Source organism: Megalobrama amblycephala, linkage group LG12 (assembly GCF_018812025.1).
Source record: "Megalobrama amblycephala isolate DHTTF-2021 linkage group LG12, ASM1881202v1, whole genome shotgun sequence".
In the NCBI taxonomy this organism is placed as follows: domain Eukaryota; kingdom Metazoa; phylum Chordata; class Actinopteri; order Cypriniformes; family Xenocyprididae; genus Megalobrama; species Megalobrama amblycephala.
Genome location: NC_063055.1, coordinates 5348704 through 5365457, shown reverse-complemented (window position 1 = coordinate 5365457; position 16754 = coordinate 5348704). Strand labels below are relative to the sequence as shown.

At 41.1% G+C, this 16754-nt stretch overlaps 1 protein-coding gene and 1 long non-coding RNA gene across 2 annotated transcripts; one reads left to right on the top strand and one right to left on the bottom strand.

Moving 5' to 3' along the window:
* The first annotated feature begins 9050 nt into the window (after positions 1-9050).
* On the top strand, positions 9051-12412 carry LOC125279954. Its single transcript, XR_007187477.1, has 3 exons — positions 9051-9305; positions 10339-10414; positions 12186-12412. It is a non-coding gene; the product is annotated as an uncharacterized LOC125279954 (long non-coding RNA).
* A 604-nt stretch (positions 12413-13016) lies between these two features.
* LOC125279950 (macrophage mannose receptor 1-like) lies at positions 13017-16216 on the bottom strand. The gene is made up of 4 exons (XM_048210179.1): positions 16134-16216; positions 15272-15688; positions 13671-13793; positions 13017-13139 (listed from the first exon to the last, which is right to left on the bottom strand). Exons 1-4 carry the CDS (start codon positions 16177-16179, stop codon positions 13087-13089), a joined length of 639 nt encoding a protein of 212 aa, XP_048066136.1. The 5' UTR covers positions 16180-16216; the 3' UTR covers positions 13017-13086.
* Between the last annotated feature and the right edge of the window lie 538 nt (positions 16217-16754).

Here is a 16754-nt window from a genome sequence, read left to right as displayed (position 1 = left end):
TTGGTATCATTTAATTTGTCTCAGTGCGATTGGTAAAACGGTCTCAATTTCACAGCAGTCACTAGTATCATGAAGAAGATTGAAAACTAAGGAAAATTCTGTCCTCTTTTGGGTGGTGCCTTTTGTGAAAACCCACTCCTCTCCCCCAAAACAGGTGTTGGTGTAGTAAATATTTACAACCCTTTTGTTCTGGTCTGGTATAAAAGGTAAAGAGCAAAGCAGTCAGGGGGGACCTTCTGTAACCAGAACCCCCATACAGAGATGGGTGAATGTCTGAGGACATTCACCCATCACTGTGTATATATGCATTTCTTTGAGTAATCGATGTTATGCATTTAACATTTCTGAATTGGCTTCTAATTGTCTAATTGTAATGTAATTGGCATGATATATTTTTACTTGACAAATAAAATGTTATATTTGATTTACTCTGGATTCTCCTGATATCATTATTACCAGTAAATTATGGGAGGCTAATGCTACCGTAAATCTGTGTCCAGGGTAAAACAAACTGAAGGCGCATGAATGAAGGAGCAGTAGGCACTTCATCTGAAGACCTTTTGATTTCTGTTTACCACTGATTTAGCAAGTTGTATGGAAGTGGCTAAATTAAAATACACTTTTGTTCGAGTGAGCAGTAGGCAACCGACTAAAGGTATTAGCCAACTTATTACACCCTCTGACGAAGATCAGACTGGCGAGTTTATGTCCGTGAGTTTACCGCGAAATCCCGGGGCGAGTATCTCTGTGCGGCATCGGGTCCCTAATGACTGAACAACTGAAATATGGAATATCCAGAATCATCAAATATCTAAACTAATGCATAACTAATGATGAATTTCTAATTGGAAACACAACCTAAGTGTAAGAATCATTTGAAATTGGAGTCAGATTAAACGAGTGAAATTAAGTGAACTTCATAGAGACGCTGAAAAGACATACACGCTTAAACCTTCCCTGTCCTGTGGGAAACCGTCATTGGACCCATTAGGCGGGCCTTACAGTACAGTACAGAGAAATTTCATGTCGTGAGGAAGAGCGGATCATGAGTCATGAGTCGGATCAAGAATAATTTATTCTTAAACTTATATTTAATATTGGGGGCATTCAAGTTATTTGACATATTTTTTAAAGTAACACAATAGTTACTTTCCCTGGTAATTAGTTACTTTTATAATAATGTAACTCAGTTACTAACTCCGTTACTTTTTGTGAGAAGTAACTAGGAACTATAACGTCTCGGTTACGTATATAACCCTCGTTCCCTGAAGGAGGGAACGGAGACGTACATCAGTAGTGACCGACGAATTGGGATATCGCTAGAGAGCCCTATCAGCTTCGAGTGAACTAAAACAAGCCAATGGAATTGGCGTGCGATATTTGCATAATGCGCACCGCCTCCGACAGGTGTATATAAATAGGAAGCAGATGCAATCGCACTCTGTTTTTCGCTGAGGAGACAACTGGTGTCCGCACAACAGCGAGGGTACAGAAACTGTGGCGACGGGACGTACGTCTCCGTTCCCTCCTTCAGGGAACGAGGGTTACATACGTAACCGAGATACGTAATCCCTTTCAGTCGGTCACGTTCGACGTACGTTAGTAGTGACCGACGAATTGGGATCCCAAATAAAGCGCCACAGTTACGAAACCCCTTCCAGTGCCCAGTGCAAGCTCTAGCCACCCGTCGCACCAATTGGGACGGTGAAGGGGGCGAGCTTACGCCGAGAGAGTCTACTGCTGTTCTTCTGCTGGCCTCCGTAACAGACAAAGAGCTGATCTGAGGTCCTGAAGCTTCGCATTCTGTCCACGTACACACGCAGAGCGCGGACGGGACAGAGCAAAGCTAGGGCTGGGTCTGCCTCCTCCGAGGGCAGCGCTTGCAGGTTCACTACCTGATCTCAGAAGGGAGTGGTAGGAACCCTGGGCACATATCCGGGCCGGGGTCTCAGAATGACGTGAGAGTCACCGGGCCCGAATTCTAGGCACGATTCGTCGACCGAAAATGTGTGCAGATCCCCTACCCTCTTAAGCGAAGCCAGTGCAACCAGGAGGACGGTCTTGAGAGACAGTACTTTTAACTCGACTGACTGCAGAGGCTCGAAGGGATGACCCCGGAGAGATGTAAGAACCAGGGTCAGATCCCAAGAGGGTATGGAGGAAGGGTGAGAAGGATTCAGTCTCCTCGCCCCCCTCAGGAACCTGACGATCAGATCGTGTTTCCCCAGGGACTTACCCTCAACTGCATGGTGATGTGCAGCGATAGCGGCGACATACACCTTGAGGGTGGAGGGAGACAGCCTTCGCTCCAAGCCCTCTTGCAGGAAGGAAAGCACGGATCTGAATGAGCATGATCGGGGGTCCTCTCAGCGAGAGGAGCACCATTCAACGAACAGGTTCCACTTCAGCGCATAGAGGCTCCTCGTGGAAGGAGCTCTAGTGGAAGTGATGGTGTCTACGACCGCTTGCGGGAGATCACTCAGAACCTCCGCATCCTGTCCAGGGACCACATGTGGAGGTTCCACAGGTCGGGACGCGGGTGCCATAGGGTGCCCCGTCTCTGAGTCAGGAGGTCCTTCCTCAGAGGAATCGGCCAAGGAGGGGCTGTCGTGAGGAGCATCAGGTCCGAAAACCAGGTCTGAGTGGGTCAATAAGGAGCCACTAACAAGACCTGCTCCTCGTCCTCCCTGACCTTGCACAGGAGCTGTGCGAGAAGGCTCACTGGGGGAAACGCATATTTGACCCGGGGGCCAGCTGTGTGCCAGGGCATCCGTGCCGAGCGTGCCGCCGGTCAGGGAATAGAACCACTGGCAGTAGGCAGTTTCTGGGTAGGCAAACAGGTCTACCTGGGCCTCGCCGAAGTGCTGCCAGATCAGCTGGACCACCTGGGGATGGAGCCGCCACTCGCCCGCAAGTGGAGACTGGTGTGACAGCTCGTCGGCTGCACGGTTGAGCACACCTGGGACATGAATGGCACGAAGCGACCTCAGATGCTTCTGACTCCATAACAAGAGATGGCGGGCGAGTTGCGACATGCGACGGGAGCGTAGACCACCTTGATGGTTGATGTACGCAACCGCCGCAGTGCTGTCTGAGCGGACCAGTACGTGCTTGTCTGACAGCAGCTTCTTGAAGCGGCCCAGTGCAAGATGTACTGCTAGCAACTCCAGGAAATTGATATGCCAATGCAGTTGAGGCCCCGTCCACAGACCCGACACTGCATGCCCGTTGTACGTGGCCCCCCATCCGGTGGCAGAGGCATCTGTGGAGACCACAGCGTGCCTGGACACCTGTTCCAGGGGCACTCCTGCCCGCGGGAACGAGGGGTCCGACCACCGGATGAGGGTGCGACGGCAGCTCAGTGTCACAGGGACACGGAGCGTACCGCGCTGCCACGCCCATCTCGGGACCCAGCCGCGGAGCCAGTGTTGAAGCGGCCTCATATGGAGCAATCCGAGCGGCGTGACCGCGGCTGCAGATACCATATGACCCAGGAGCCTCTGAAAAAGTTTCAGTGGGGCCACTGTCCTGCGCTTGAGCGTACTCAGGCAGGTCAACACTGACTGGACGCGCTCCTCGGTGAGGCGCGCAGTGCGGGCGACCGAGTCTAGCTCGAGACCGAGATAAGAGATCCTCTGCCCGGGGGTGAGTTTGCTCTTGTCCCAGTTGACCCGAAGACCCAACCGGCTGAGGTGAGCTAGAACCATGTCCCTGTGTTCGCACAACTGCTCTCGCGAGCTGGCCAGGATCAACCAGTCATCGAGATAGTTGAGAATACGAACGCCTTGTTCCTTGAGGGGAACAATGGCCGCCTCCGCAACCTTCGTGAAGACGTGGGGTGACAGGGCCAGCCCGAAGGGTAGGACTTTGTACTGATATGCTCGACCCTCGAACGCAAACCGTAGGAAGGGTCTGAGGCGAGGCAGAATCGAGACATGAAAGTACGCGTCCTTCAGGTCGATCGCTGCAAACCAATCCTGGGGACGGACGCATTCGAAAATGCGCTTCTGCGTGAGCATCTTGAACGGCAACTTGTGAAGGTACCGGCTCAGGACGCGCAGATACAGGATTGGCTGTAGCCCACCGCCCTTTTTGGTACAATGAAGTAGGGGCTGTAAAACTCCGACTTCATATCGGCTGGAGGGACCGGCTCGATTGCATCCTTCGCCAGGAGGACAGCAATCTCCGCCCGGAGAACAGGTGCATTGTCCAGTGACACCTGAGTGTAGTGGACACCCCTGAAAACCGGGGGACGCCGGGCGGACTGAATCGCATAGCCGAGTCTGATGATACGAATGAGCCAGCTGGACGGGCTGGGGAGCGCTATCCACGCTTCCAGACACCGAGCCAGCGGGACCAAAGGCACCACAGACGCACCAGGGGTGGGGCAGCGAGGCAGAGTACGGGGACCCGACTCGGACGGCATGGAAGCGGCCCGGAGTGTGGTCAGACTCTGCGAGGCAGCAGTGCGTATGGGAGACGGCGCATGGGGCACGGCCTGCACCATCACACTGCCACCTGCTGGCGATGTGAGGGGGGGCTGCGCGTGACAAGGCAGGGCCTCGCACACTGACAGCCGCCAGCAAAGTACGGGGACCCGACTCGGACGGCATGGAAGCGGCCCGGAGTGTGGTCAGACTCTGCGAGGTAGCAGTGAGAATGGGAGACGGCACATGGGGTGCAGCCTGAACCACCACACTGGAACCTGGATGGTGAAGTGAGAGAGGGCTGAGAGCGGCAAGGCGGGGCCTTGCACACTACCAGCCACACCCTCTTGGGACCTGGAGGATCAGATAACAGTTCTATTCGTGGGTACCGCTGGACTCCGGAGAGCCAGCGGCGGAACAGACCAGAATTCTCCACCCGGCCCTCCTCCGGGGAAAGAACTGTTTACTTCAGCTTCAGGTCGCCATATCCCCAGGACCGAGAGAAAAAACTTGTAATGCAGATTATGGCCCCCCTGGCGTACCATATTTGACACCAAAGAGGCTACAAACTGCCAAGTTTTTCCATGCACGTCTGGGCTAAAGACAGGGGCGGGGCAAGGTGAGTATGCGTCGCACAACGCCCCCAGGGGCCCGGGAAAGCATGGTTGTCAAGTCTGAATGTAATTCAGCATGAGCACATCACAACTGTGGGACGCTCAGCATCATCTTCATGTTCAGAGCCCAACAATACTCTCTCCAATGTAGCAGTCAACATCTGATCCTCTGCTGGAGCCCAGACTAAGACGCTATGTCCCTCATGAGAAGGACCAGCAATCCAAGCAGAAGCTACCAGCCATGCTGGACAGTGAACGTGGCCGTCCAACTGGACGACACACGGCGCACTGGGCGCCGACGTGGCCATGTTGTACTAAACATGAACCACAGGAGGGACTCCACCTCATTAAAGGCGCTCGAGTCTCGACCGTGCATCTAGAGCGCCAGACAACGCGCAGGGTTGCCATGGCAACGCGCGCTGTCAGCCGCCAGCTCGACGGCACACGGCGCGCTGAACGCTCAAGCCCTTATGAGAAAGGCGAGACAAACAACGCGCCGACGTGGGCATATTCTCATAAGAGAATATGAACCACCCACAAACACAGTCTCAGCACGCTAAGCAGACATGAGAGAAAGTGATTGTGGCCGTCAATGAGGATAGGAAACGACCACCTCCAGAAACGCACAGACAGAATGACGTCTTGAAAAAGACGCAGTGTCTGTCTGTGAAGCTCTTTTAGAAGGGGAAGAGTCAGCTCTCTTGTGCTGAAGCACACAGGGAGTGACGCGATGTGTTCGGGTACACCACTCCCCGAACACACCGGGAGGAACCGGCCCAAATCGCAACATACAACAGCGTTTTATATGGGAATTCAGTTGCTGTTAAAACAGCAGTTGAGAGCTTAGCTCAGGCTCCCCGGGAAGCTCGCGACCTCGCTGTTGTGCCTTAACGCCAACACAAACAGATGCTGAATCTCCAAGGCTGTATATGGGTTAGGTTTTTTTTTTTTTTTTTTTTTTTTGATTATTGGTTTTAAAAAATTATTTGGGTTAAACAAGTGATAAGAGTGTTTTATACAATCATACTGAATTAATTCATATTTATAATTTCTCAATTGAGCCTATCTGATATTTAATGGTATAACATGATGATTATTCTTTACAATCAGTTAAAGAATTTACTTACTGTAGTTCCACTTTAACAGATATTTCTGTCAAGTAAAATTGTCACAATTTTGAATTGCACTGTTATTTTTTATTTTTTTTTTATTTTTTATTTTTTAAAGAGCACTAGCTGTAAAACATATAGATGAAAGTGAGTAGATTATGTACCTGTTTTTGAAGGGTAAACTGTTGTACCATTGACCAGTGAATGAGTAGGCTAAAATTAAATTGACTCATCCTCACACTTTCAAACATTTTGACAAAAAAGTGTATAGATTAAAATCATTATATGATTCACCTGTCTTTCAAGTAATATTAGTAGTTTTTAGTAGTAGAATATTATATAAGAATACTGACAGAAAATGCATAGATAAAGTCAGTAGATGCACCTGTCACTGTACAAAAACACAGCAAAATTATATTGACTGATATCCTTTTGTTTTAAAATATTTTGGAATATTATATAAGAATATTGACAGATAGATTAAAATCATTAGATGATGCACTTGTTGTTGCATGGTAATCTGGGTCCCATGCATCAGATAAATCTGTACAAAAGACTTAATGATTCCTGTCCATAGTAGATAGGCAAAAAATCTGAGGCAAAGAAATATAATCCACTTACTGAAAGCTGACCACAGGACCAGTAAAAGGATATAAAGCAGGTTCATCATGCTGTCAGATTAGAGCAGCTTTCTGAGACACTCGCCTGACAGTGACTGAGTCTGAAACTGACTTCCTCTGTCTTAACAAGAAATATGCAGAGTAGATGTGGCCAAGCATTATGGAATCCCAAGTCATAAAGTAATAAATACATAAATAAATATACATAGAAAAGCAATAATAATAATAATAATTTATACATTTATTTCCTTATTTATTTATATATTTCTTTTTTAATTTCTTTTTCTTTTATTTATTTATACATTTATTCATTTCGATTTTTATTTATTTCCATATTTGTTCATTTCCACATTTATTCATTTCTACATTTATGTGTTTTTAAATTTCTTTGCCCGTAGGGTAAAGAGGGCGTGGTTGAACCAAAGAATATACACTAACAAGAAACAACACTCAATAGAACGTTCCATTGCAACACCGGCGCCCAGCAGCAGCCCTGCGTTTCCGCCATTTTGGGGTGAAAGCGAGTCGGCGGTCCACTAGTTTCTATGGCAATATCAGCTGCTTAGTTAAAACAAAAAGTACATTAAAGCTGAAATCCAACCTGAATGATAACAACAGAATAAAATACTATCACTAGTGAGCATTCACCTTTTTTCACGAAACCTTTGCTCTAGAAACCCAGTCAGTTTGGGTTCAAATTCTTTGTTCAAGTATTAGCATTATAAGCAATGAATTAATACCAACATGTGAAATTAAATTAAGGACATGCATCAGAAAAATTGGGAATGTTGGACAAAAAAAGTGTCCAAAAGTGGGAATTATGGGATAACAGACACAGCAATGCATTACGTATTATAAGATCATTATGTTTGTAGCGTGATCCATTAAAACGTACAATATAGCCTATTTCAATTCAGACCTACTATTATTACTATTACTCCACTAGGTCTGAAATATATTGACTTCATGTGGAAACATGATGATCTTAAATTTACTAAATATTAATTTAGGCTACTATTAATAAATGTGTACAGTTGCATAAAATGGAAATACTCAATAAAGTAGGCTAACTACATTAACTCAGATGGCTCCTTCCCTGAAACCTTTCCCTGAAGGATTGCCAAATGTTATTAGCAAGATGGTATAAAAGCATACATTTCTTATTAGCATGCACTGCTGCTGCTTACACCGTCAGCAGAAATAAGCACAGTTAGAATACCAGAATATATGGAAGAGCTTTGCTATAGTGTGACAATGTTTTATTTCAATACAGGTGGTAACTCATTCTGAGGGATATCTTGAGCCACTCGGGATGCGCTGCCCTTTCCACTGGACCCGTTATATCAAGACAGTGGAAGCAGTGCCGTATAGCATCCCATAGCCAAAGCCTGGCTCCCTACCAAAGCTAAGCGGGCTCAAGCCAGGTCATGACATGGAAGGGAGACCATTTTGAAAAAACTCAGGGTCAGATAGGGGCGATAGGGGCACTAGACTGTAAGAAGAGCCATCCTTTAAAATGAGGTACTGACTACTTGAAGTCATTAATTGCCACTTTAATTATTAATTTGACCTTATTCAAAGATACAACTTTTGTTTTAATAATGAATTAGTCAATGATGAATTTAATATTAAGATTAATAAATGCTTTATAAGTATTTTTTACAAATGGAACCATATCTTGATGTAAAGTAGATCTTAATGTTCCCCTATTATGCTTTTTCAGATATTTCCTTTCATATAGAGTGCAATATAGCTGTTTGTGAATGTAAAAGTTCTGTAAAGTTTCAAAGATCACGTTAAACAATGTTATTGTATGATATATTTATTTGAGGATGATGAGCAGCCGCCCCCTTCCATCCAACCCTTCCCTTCCAGCCGCTACATCTGAAAGATGCCAGACAGAAACTCAAAACTCAAATAGTATCAAACCACAGCTACACACAGATGCTCCCTATACTGGATGAAGCCAAAGACTTTATGACTTTACAACAATTAACAGAGGTGGGTAGTAACGAAGTACATTTACTTCGTTACATTTACTTGAGTAGTTTTTTGGAAAATTTGTACTTTTTAGAGTAGATTAAAATGTGGGTACTTTTACTTTAACTTGAGTAAATTTGTAATGAAAAATCTGTACTTTTACTTCGCTACAATGGGCAACGTTCATCTCGTTACTTTATTTTAATTCAATACTGTAAATGTTAAGAAATGCGTAGTTTATTCCATGCGCGCTGTCTCTTTTTTCATGAACGATGCCCCATTCACAAATGAATCACTCTTTTGAGTCTATTCTGTTCAAAGACTTGATCAAACAAGTTGGTAAAGCTGTCTAAATTGATTCGCGAATCAGTTTGAATGATTTGTTCAGTTCCTGCACGCGCTGAATCGTTTGAAGCGGTTCTCACTCGGAGCGGATGAAGTGGCAGTGGACCTACAGTCAATTAAAAGCAAATCTGCAAATGCATACAGTTGTCTGCCAGCGATGAAGATCTTTATTAGTTGAGCTGCGTATGCTGTCTGTGAACAATTCCACAGGTAGGCCTATCGATTTCATTTGATTTTACTTCATGATACAGCCGAGCCAATAGCCGACATTTTACAACCAAACACATTATTACGTCACTATAACAAAAGTATGTAGTATTTCTTTACCGTTTTTATGGGCATATATCTTAATTTATACATTAATTTATACATATACTATTGCGCAATGGCGGCGCCAGCGACCTGTTCGTCTTGAAAATGAACGCGTTGCGTTGACACAGTTAAGCAGTTTACACGCGCCTGCTGAAATATACATTTGATTACATTTTGGAGAACAGACAGAAGAAGATCCGTCAATGTGTATTTGATCATTGTTTGTGTCAAGTTCAGATATGAGCGCGAGCACATGTAAAGAGTTTTCTCTCTTCTTTAAAATGTAACGTTAGCTGTATACGTTATTAATATAGTAACGATACATTCGGGTTACAGATGCTAGAAATAATGCTTGTCTCTTCTATGTTTGTTTGTTGCAAAGATATCTAATTATGATAATAAATTAAATATCTATTTAAATAATAAACATTAAATAATAACATGCTATTGTGTGTGTGTGTGTGTGTGTGTGTGTGTGTGTGTGTATATATATATATATATATATATATATATATATATATAATAAAAGTAACTAGTAACGAGCTACTTGAGTAAGATTTTTATTGGATACTTTTTTACTCTTACTCAAGTAACTATTAGGATTATTACTTTCACTTTTACTTTGAGTAAATATTTCTATAAGTACTTGTACTTTTACTTGAGTACAGTTTTTGGATACTCTACCCACCTCTGAAAATTAAGTATAAGAAACCATCATTGTGAAAAAAGCCCTCCTGAATACAATACAATTAAAATGTAATTAAATACTGCCCTCTACCGGATGAAGTCATAATTACTCAAAACAGCATCAGGGACAGGGTTCTCCTGCCACATATAAAATGAACATTAATAAACAAGAAGCATATAAAATGTTTTACTGAATGACTAATAAATTGTCCTACTTTTTCTACATCTGTTTTTCCCTCTTCAGAATCCACAAAATGATTTAGACATCCACACAGTCATTGTTGGGAACTGTCATGATCGAACAGAGATATACATGCACGGTTTGTTTTTCTCTTGTACAATGATTGTTACTTTAATTGTTAGAAAATAGTCAAGCAGATTATCACACTTTGAAGAAGTAAAACAGCCTATTGCACAAAAGCTGAGCTCAGGAAGTGATCATTATCATTGTTTCCAGACGCACTGCATTAACTTTGCAACCACATTTTCTCCTTATTCATTCTTTATGTATATGTGCAGATAAGGTTTGGGTTTGATTCTTCTGTATGATGTGGACACACTAGAAAAATAATACACAAGAATTTTCTGTGTTTCTGCAGGATTTTTAAAACTTCCTCCTTTGAGCTTTATTTATAGACATCTTGGCATTCTCCTTTAGAACATCGTGATATTATCCAGGGGGAAAAAAAGATTCAGATGAGTCTTCTATGGCAGTATTAAACCACAGCTACACATTAATTCCAATTAACATATTTTATCTATATACAAATGGAACAAACTGACTAACTTACTGCCAGCATTTTAAAGATGTTTCTTAGGCATGTAATATGTGTGTTATATGACAGTTTCACAGCATCCCTCCACCACCCCATCACCTCACTCTTGCTGGTTTCTATCCCAGTCAAGGAGGGTGAGTACTCTGGGTTTGGGCCAAATTCCGAGCTTGGAGCCCTCCTCCGGACAGCACGCCAAATACGCATACATTACTATATAAATTACTCTTTGATTTCATGTACGTGTGAACTCGTGAGCTTCAATTTTAATTCACCTCTTGTGCGAGGTATAATTAGTGAGGTGATATAAGGCCAAATTTATCAGTGCAAACAGGGAAGAGGAAGAGCTTTTACAGCTAATTAATTTTTTTTTTCATTCAGTGATCACATTTTCCAAAATCCATGAACACTTTTGTCATTCATACTTCACCATCAGCAAAACACTATATATTTGGAGCAGATTTTTCGAATGCTAAAACACTGCTTTCAAAACTGATAAAAGCACATTAAAATGAATGATGGCAAACTCTGCATTTCTGCAGGAATTATATTGAAATATAAAATCGTAGCAGAATATTTACAATAAAAGTAATTAATAATTATTTCAAACAAAACTAATTTCAGCTGAAAGCTGACCCAGGTGTCCTATTTTTAGTCTTTTTTTTTTCTTCAGTCATCTTTCTGTAAAGTGAGATAGCTTCAGAATGATTTTGTTTGGAAACATAGATCAAGGAAGACACATTGGTGGGAAAAGGAGAGAGACAGAGAGAGGGAGGACTACATCCATCCATCCACCGATTCCATACATTTTCTGAAGCGCTTGTCATATGTAGGGTCATGGGGAGGCTGAAGCCTTTCCCAGCATCTCAGGTTGTATAGGCAGGAGATTTGTTTTTTCATCTTTTTGTTTTTCACAAGTAAATTAACATATGTAAATAGTAATATAAAAAATATATAACATGCTAGAAATACAATAATCACAGCAATAATGATCCACACTGTAACAAATTTCTGTAGTTTTCACAGCATTATTACTGTAAAATGAACAAATCCTTACTGTAGAACCTGTACACAGCATGTTGAAAACTACAGAAATTTGATACAGTGTGTCGTTGTATAGTAATCTGTGTCCCATCCATCAGTGTCACAGACACGCCAGGCTCTACTCTCACACAGACACAGCGCACGTCATCACCGGAGTACTAACCACGCACACCTGTCAGCACCCTCATCAACAGCACCATAAAAGACACAAGCTCACACTCAGTCACTGTCCGGTCTCATTAATGCATACACTTACCTGTCTGCTTACCTTAAGGACTCCAGTGAAGATACTCACCTGTCTCCAGCGTGTTCTCCTCGTCTCCTGTGAGTTACTCTGTGTCTGAATCTGCTTCAAGTCTGCCAGCGATCCACCATTCCTGCAAATACAAGACAAGTATCAGTTCTACGATCACATCTGTCAACTTATCTGTCAACTGCCAATGATTTAAAGCGAGTAAATGTAAAAGAACTATGTCAAAATCATTTAAACATATGCCACATTTACTGCAGCCAGCTGGTGCCACCATGAACCACAACAGCCACATCTATGAGAGCTATTAAATTTAGATGAATTTCATGTCATAGGATGTTATAGGTCACTTTCAAATGAGTGTGAAGTTGTCATTTGCAGCTCAAAAGTCCATAATTATTTATCTTAAGGTTTGTGTTTTTTAATATTTTTAGCAAGCTTCTTATTAAATTATTTATATAAAACTATATTGTCAGTGCACTACATATAAACTGGTTCTATGCTTTAATTTTGTTATTCAAATTGATAGAAAAGAGAAGGGAGGGTTAAACATATAAGGCTGCTACCATTGTCTATGTTAGCCAGTTTTGTGATTTATCTCTGGCTGTTGTGAATGAGAAAAAAAACAGAGACACTCATTTTGATGTGAGAAGCAAGCTTTATTGTTAACAACTGTATACAAGCTTTAATTTTCCTACTCCAGTTTTCTAAATTCTGCATAGTTAACACTGTGCTGTTCAAAGTGCAGTCTGGAATAAAAGATCCCCCATTTAGATTATTCAACCTGTGGTGTCATCAATTCACATCCCGTGGTACAAATACAATAAAAAAAAAATACAAAATATATATTTTTTATTTATATTTTTACAGTAAATGTTTCTCCTCTTCAGGTCTGCTCTTCTCTCTTCAGAAATCTTCTGATTATTTACGCATCCATGTATTCATCCTCTGTAACAGTTGTGGTGGAGTTGATGGCGTCTGTGTTAACAAAAGTGCACAAAGATTTCACTGGGTTAGTCTACTTGAAGATAAAGATCAAATCTAATCATGAACACATCAGAAACACAGACAGGACTCTAAACCTCATCAGTTCATCAAGAACAAATATCATCATAATATGTATTAATGGATTTGTCTTCAATTGCACGTCAGAAAGGATGCACCTCACAACTGGTGTGAGATTTTTATTTAGAAACACCTGAGGGAAACTATATTGAGCTCTGACTGTAGGCATAATGTGTGATGGTATCACAGTCGTCAGCAAAAAATTGAGATAGAGAAACTGTTCATTCACTGGCATCTTCAGCTCAGAAAATCGGCGGCTGCATGTTAGTCTTTGAGCTTCTTGTAAGGAAACTTTAGCATCCAAAATAGAGTATGATTGAGCCAGTAATTAAATTAAATCTATATAATAATGAATTTTGAGATGCTCTCAGCACATTGTGTATGCATTTACATTATTTTCATTTTTAGATTTTGATCTGACTGTGAGTAACTGCTGAAACACACCTTTAGCTTTGCTCCTGATGGTGGTCATGATCACTGCTGCAGTCATGATGACGAGACCAACAGCAATGAAGGAGGAAAAGCAGATGTAGAATAAAGAGACTCCTTCCCTGTGATGATCCAAGACTGCAGGGAAATGCAGAAAAACAGGAACAAAGATGAATGCACTGGAATATACTCAGACACTACAGAGATCAGCTGCTTATAATGTTGGCTATATTTAAATGGCTAATTATGATATTTATGTACATTTGGCATCTTGTACAAAAGCATGTGAAAGAAAAACGAATGGAAATGAATTACAACCCCCAGTGTCTCACAGGCTCAGTGTGATATAGATGTCCGGATATGAAAACAGATCAGTGTAGCGGTGGAGCCGCTTTTTGAGGCTCCAGTGGAATATGTGTGTTGTTACAAAATAGAAAAATACAAACATACAAATATTGGAGCAACTAAATAAAAATAATTTTGGTCACACTTAAGTTTAGGGTCCAATTCTCACTATTTACTACAGCTTTTGCCACAATTAACTCCTAATTATTGCTTATTAATAGTTATTAAGGTAGTTGTTAAGTTTAGGAAGGGATGTAGAAAATGGTCATACAGAATAAGGCATTAATATGTGCTTTATAAATACTAATGAACAGCCAATATCCTAGTAATATGCATACTAATAAAAAACTATTAAATAGTGAGAATTGGATCCTAACTTAAGTGTTACCATAATTTTAAATGTTTCCACGTTGCCTCTAAAATGACATGGCATGTACCAGTAGGGGATTATAGCTGCCTCTAAATATAAAAGGGACACAAAGTACCTTTATTTTATTTTTAACAGCTCATGTATTTTATGATAACACTAACACTCAATCTTAGAAGAAAAGTTTCTATAAAGAACCTTAAAGGGTTCTGTCAGGTGCTTCATATTTAGAACTTTTAGAGGTTCCTATCATGGGGTCATTTTGTTTATTTATTTATTTTTTGCCATTTAGTTTTAATTTATTTCATTTTTTATTTTGACTAATTTAATGAATTAAACAGCTTGTAAACATACTTTCTCAACGCAACAGTTTTAAATAACTATTAAACAAGAAAGTATTATGTAATCATTTAAGACATTTCTCTTTGTATAGAACCTTTTTGGCATTAAGAAGATAAAGATAAAGATCTTTATCTTACCGAAGATAAAGATTATTTAAAATGAGGTCAAACCTCTAAGGTTTTAGATTGAACATTGTTCCCATTTTAAATTAGTAAACTGTTGTAACATTGACTGGGTTACAAAAAGAGAGTAAAATTAAATTGACTCCTATCCTCATTTTAAAATATTTTGACAGAAAGTGTAAAGATAAAGTCATTAGATGATTTGCCCGTCACTAAAGTACTAACAGTAGTTTGCCTTGCATGAGGAGAATCTTTACAAGACACAGCAAAATTATATTGACTGCTATCCTTGCACTTTAAAATATTTCAAAATATAGAAAACAGTTTAACAGATGCTAACAACATACAGGAAAAATTCAAATAGACATATTAGATATAAATTTAACATTTTGGCAGCCTTAAGTCTTAAATCCACATTTGCTATCTCATTTTGGACATACCTTGATATCCATGAGAACACAAATTTTCTTTGGTCCCATAAATCAGCCAGCGACTAAAAGGACCTGTTCCATTAAACAACACCATATTTGTCTTATCTTCTTTATATCCATAGTTCAAGTGCAGTGGCTTGTTCTTCAAGCCAAACAAGGTCTCATTTTTACATTCCCAGGTTTGCACTGGGCTGAGTTCATTGCAGGGCAGAAGGATAATTGTAGCCCAGTCTTCGAACTTTTCGGCTCCCAAGCAGAGATTAAAAGCGAGGCTGATGATTTGTGAAGAGGAAATCCATTGGAAACGCTGAGCTTTGAAAGATGCATCGCATGGCACATTCTGCACTTCAGTAGCACTCACGGCATACACACATTTGTTCTGGTCCTCATTGTAGATAAGAAAGTAGGAGCTGTTACTATCTGAATCTATGAAAAATGATATCAGACACTGTAAAAGGCAGCACATTTCTTACAGTGTACAGTTTATTTAACAAAGTTGGGGAGGAGCAGGTTCAGACAATTAACCTAATTAACACGAGTGGAAAGCATTCAGTCAGTTAACTCATTAACGACAAGAGGTGTATATATACAACAGTCTTACCTCTGTTCGTTTGACAGTTTATCAGCATCCCTCCACCACCCCCATAGTGTTAAATTATATTTGTATAAATTATATTGACTGCTATCCTTGCACTTTGAAATATTTTGGATTATTGAATATTGACAGAAAAGAAAGATAATAAACCTGTATAGTAATCTAGGTAATGCACCATGCATCAGATGAATCTTTACAAAAGCATAGCAAAAATTCTATTGACTCCTTACAGTAGATAGACACAAAATCTGAGGCAAAGAAATGTGATCTACTTACTGAAAGCTGACCACAGGACCAATAAAAGGACATAAAGCAGGTTCATGATATCATAGATTACAGAGCTACAGCTTTCTGAGACACTCGTGTGGCACCAACTGAGTGTGATATAGTGATTTCCTGTCTTAAAAACAAAAAATGCAGTGTATGTAGCAAAGTTCCTCTCAAGAGATATTAAGTCTACTGTTTACAAATTAAGGCTGACATAATGCCATGCTTCTAATTTGTGGTAATAAAAGATTTAAAATAGAACAACCTGAGAAAAGAAAGTCTTTATAATTTAAATACGCATGCACAATATGTTCATAGCTCTTCACAGTTTATAGATACTTGCGTGCACATTTTTGTCATTGTGGCTGTCTAGACATGCAGCTCCCAACCATCAGCTCGGACCACACAACCACAAGCTTACAGATGCACATTTTAGGCATGTCTGTGTATCACATATTCTGTTCTGACAAAAAAGAAAAAAGGAAACCCTTATATTTTAATATGCATGACTTTAAGAAGTCCTTATATAGGTATGCACCACATAATGGCTTGAGGATTTCAAATAATAGAGGAGCTGCCCTTTTCCATCCAACCCATGAACTGCTTATTAACAGACATCCTGAATATTGT